The sequence below is a fragment of the Benincasa hispida genome, chromosome 6 (assembly GCF_027475165.1).
Source record: "Benincasa hispida cultivar pf3 chromosome 6, pf3_genome.v1.1, whole genome shotgun sequence".
Taxonomy (NCBI): domain Eukaryota; kingdom Viridiplantae; phylum Streptophyta; class Magnoliopsida; order Cucurbitales; family Cucurbitaceae; genus Benincasa; species Benincasa hispida.
The window spans coordinates 11,217,505-11,219,968 of record NC_143483.1 but is presented as its reverse complement, the minus strand read 5'-3'; the positions used below and the strand labels follow the sequence as shown (position 1 = coordinate 11,219,968).

The 2,464-nt window shown below is 38.0% G+C and overlaps 1 protein-coding gene across 1 annotated transcript; it reads left to right on the top strand.

Annotated features, from left to right (window-relative positions):
- The first annotated feature begins 693 nt into the window (after positions 1 to 693).
- LOC120080080 (RNA ligase/cyclic nucleotide phosphodiesterase family protein) lies at positions 694 to 2,014 on the top strand. The gene has a single exon (XM_039034635.2). The coding sequence runs from the start codon at positions 1,236 to 1,238 to the stop codon at positions 1,785 to 1,787; it is 552 nt and encodes a 183-aa protein (XP_038890563.1). The 5' UTR covers positions 694 to 1,235; the 3' UTR covers positions 1,788 to 2,014.
- Positions 2,015 to 2,464: the final 450 nt, after the last annotated feature.

Here is a 2,464-nt window from a genome sequence, read left to right as displayed (position 1 = left end):
TTGTACAAGCAATTGAAGTGTACTCACACTCTCTCTTAATCTCACTTTCTCTCGTAATCTCGCTCTCTCTTAATCTCGCTCTCTCTCTTATTCTCTCTCCCAATACAAAATTTTGTAATGCTACCTTTCCAGAAATAACACAGCAAAAATAATTAAACAGACTCAAAATAATGAAACATCTTTCTAAAAAACCAGTTGCGTTCTGAAAAAGCCTCATCTTGGAAATCTCCGTTCGAAAAATCTCCATTCAACAAAACACCATCGAAAACCAGAGAAGTAATCACCGTTGAAATAAAGTTTAGAGTTTAAAGAAATCACCATTGTATTGTGTTTAGGTATTATTGATTTGAGGCTTCCGTAGTGAAAATTGTCAAATCATTCGTACTCTGACGAGCAATCACATCAAACTAGGAAATTTCAAGCGAGAGCGAGAATGTTTAATCAGACGAGAGCGAGACTTACCTCGTGAGGCACTTGTGAGGGCAATTTACGTAATTTGGTATGACAATGATGTGTCAATTGACATTATTTTTTAAAAATTGGTCATTTGACATTTTGAAACCAAAAAATGGATCATCCGTACAAATTTCTCACAGGTTATATATGAGATTTGTTGAGGTGGTGTAAGCTAACCTCGGACACAAGTGATACCAAAATAAAAAAGGGTAAATCATAATTCAAAATTTGGTCTAAGGGATTCAGGTTCAACGCTGGTTGGCTCGGTCGTTTAAGCGGGCCGGCCTATGCCTCCTTCCTCTGTCTTCCTCGTTTCGATCCACTCGGAGGACATCTAATCTGGTTCGGCCCCTACCAAGTGGCTTTGCAGCTTGAAAGATCTCTTGCAGAGCCTTTTCCTTTGATCCCTCTTTCTTTCCCCGTTCGTTCCCACTTTTAAATTCACTTCACCACTTTAGCTGCCTGTGTTCTTTCATTTCTTAATCTCCCCACCTTCTTAAACTCTTCACTTTCTTCAAATTTGTATTTTTTTTTTTTTTTTTGGTTTCTCTTTTACCTCTTTCTCGCATTTTTATAGGTTTTTTGGCATCTGGGTCCTTTGATTTCTTCTGGGTGTTTCTGTTTTCTCCTGTTTTTCTTTTTTGTGTTGTATCTCTAGGGTTTTGAATTTCCCATTTCATATAGCCCTGATCTTCTCTTGTAATTGGAAATTGGAAAAATTGGTTTCTGGGTTTTGTTAATTTCGCTAATTTACTTCAAGAATTTTGAGTTCTAAGGCGATGTCACAAGGGTTTGCGATCGAGCTCTATTTCGATCCGGCACTTGAAAATCAAGTTCTCAAGGCTTGGAATGTACTAGCTCGCCGTCAAATTAGTACCCAACTCATCGAAATTGAATCACGTCCTCACATTACCCTTTTCTCCACCCCTTTTCTCGAACCCACAAAAGTTGAATCCATTGTTAAAAATTTCGCTTCTAAACAAGAACCCTTGCCCTTGTCTTTATCGTCAATTGGCAGCCTTCCCAGTGACAGCAACATTCTCTTCCTCGGTCCAGCGCCTTCGATTTCACTTCTCCAATTCCAGTCCCAATTGTGCGACGCAATGAGGAAAGAAGGAATTGAAATCGGTGAGGAATATCGCCTTGGTTCGTGGATTCCCCATTGCGCTGTTGCTCAGGAGGTGCCCAAGGCTCGAATGGCTGAGGCATTTTGTGTTCTAAGGGATTTGAAGCTACCAGTTTCCGGGTATGCAATTGATATTGGGTTGGTGGAATTTTCCCCTGTTCGGGAGCTGTTCTCTTTTGTCCTTGGTAACACTGTCGAAGCTTGAAACTTTGACGCCATTGTTGTGTTTTAATCTCATAGTTCTTCTCTATGAACTTGTATAACCTTCAATTTATTGTAGCTGTTTTAGAGGTCCTATTTAGACACTAGAGCATTACAAATAAGGATGCATTTTGTATTTTGTGTTATGAATTTGATATTTTCTATATTGTCTTCATATTAAAGTTGAATCTTACTTGCTAGTGCATTTAATAAACACAGTTGATTTGATGATCTGTGAGTAAGTGAGGGGGAAAAACCTTATAGGTTGTTTCACTTGCTAAGGCTTTGAACTTATTGGGTTCTTTGAGATTATTCCTGTCTTCATAGTTCATATTGTAGATAACCTTTCATTGGATTCTGTCGAAATGAATGTTAAAGGCTTAGACCTTTCAAGTTTCACATATAATTGCTCTTAGATAAACACTTTTACTTGCAAGTTGCTGTATTCATCAAGAACCTTCTTATAGGCTGTGTTGTAAACGAAGCAGCAAAGTCCTATTAATTTAGACTTTCTGTTGTTGATGTGACTCAAAAAGTAGCTGAATTATACAATGCTTGGTAGATTTCAATCTCATCCGTGGCTTGTAATGAATATTTGATTCACGGATTTCTCTTTAGCCTACCTTTTTAAGTTTTTCTGTTATTAGTTGATATTGGTCTTCTCTCTGCTGTACATTTCCA

Excerpts from the sequence above, each read along its gene's own strand:
- LOC120080080 (XM_039034635.2), top strand. The coding sequence starts at position 1,236 with ATGTCACAAGGGTTTGCGATCGAGCTCTATTTCGATCCGGCACTTGAA.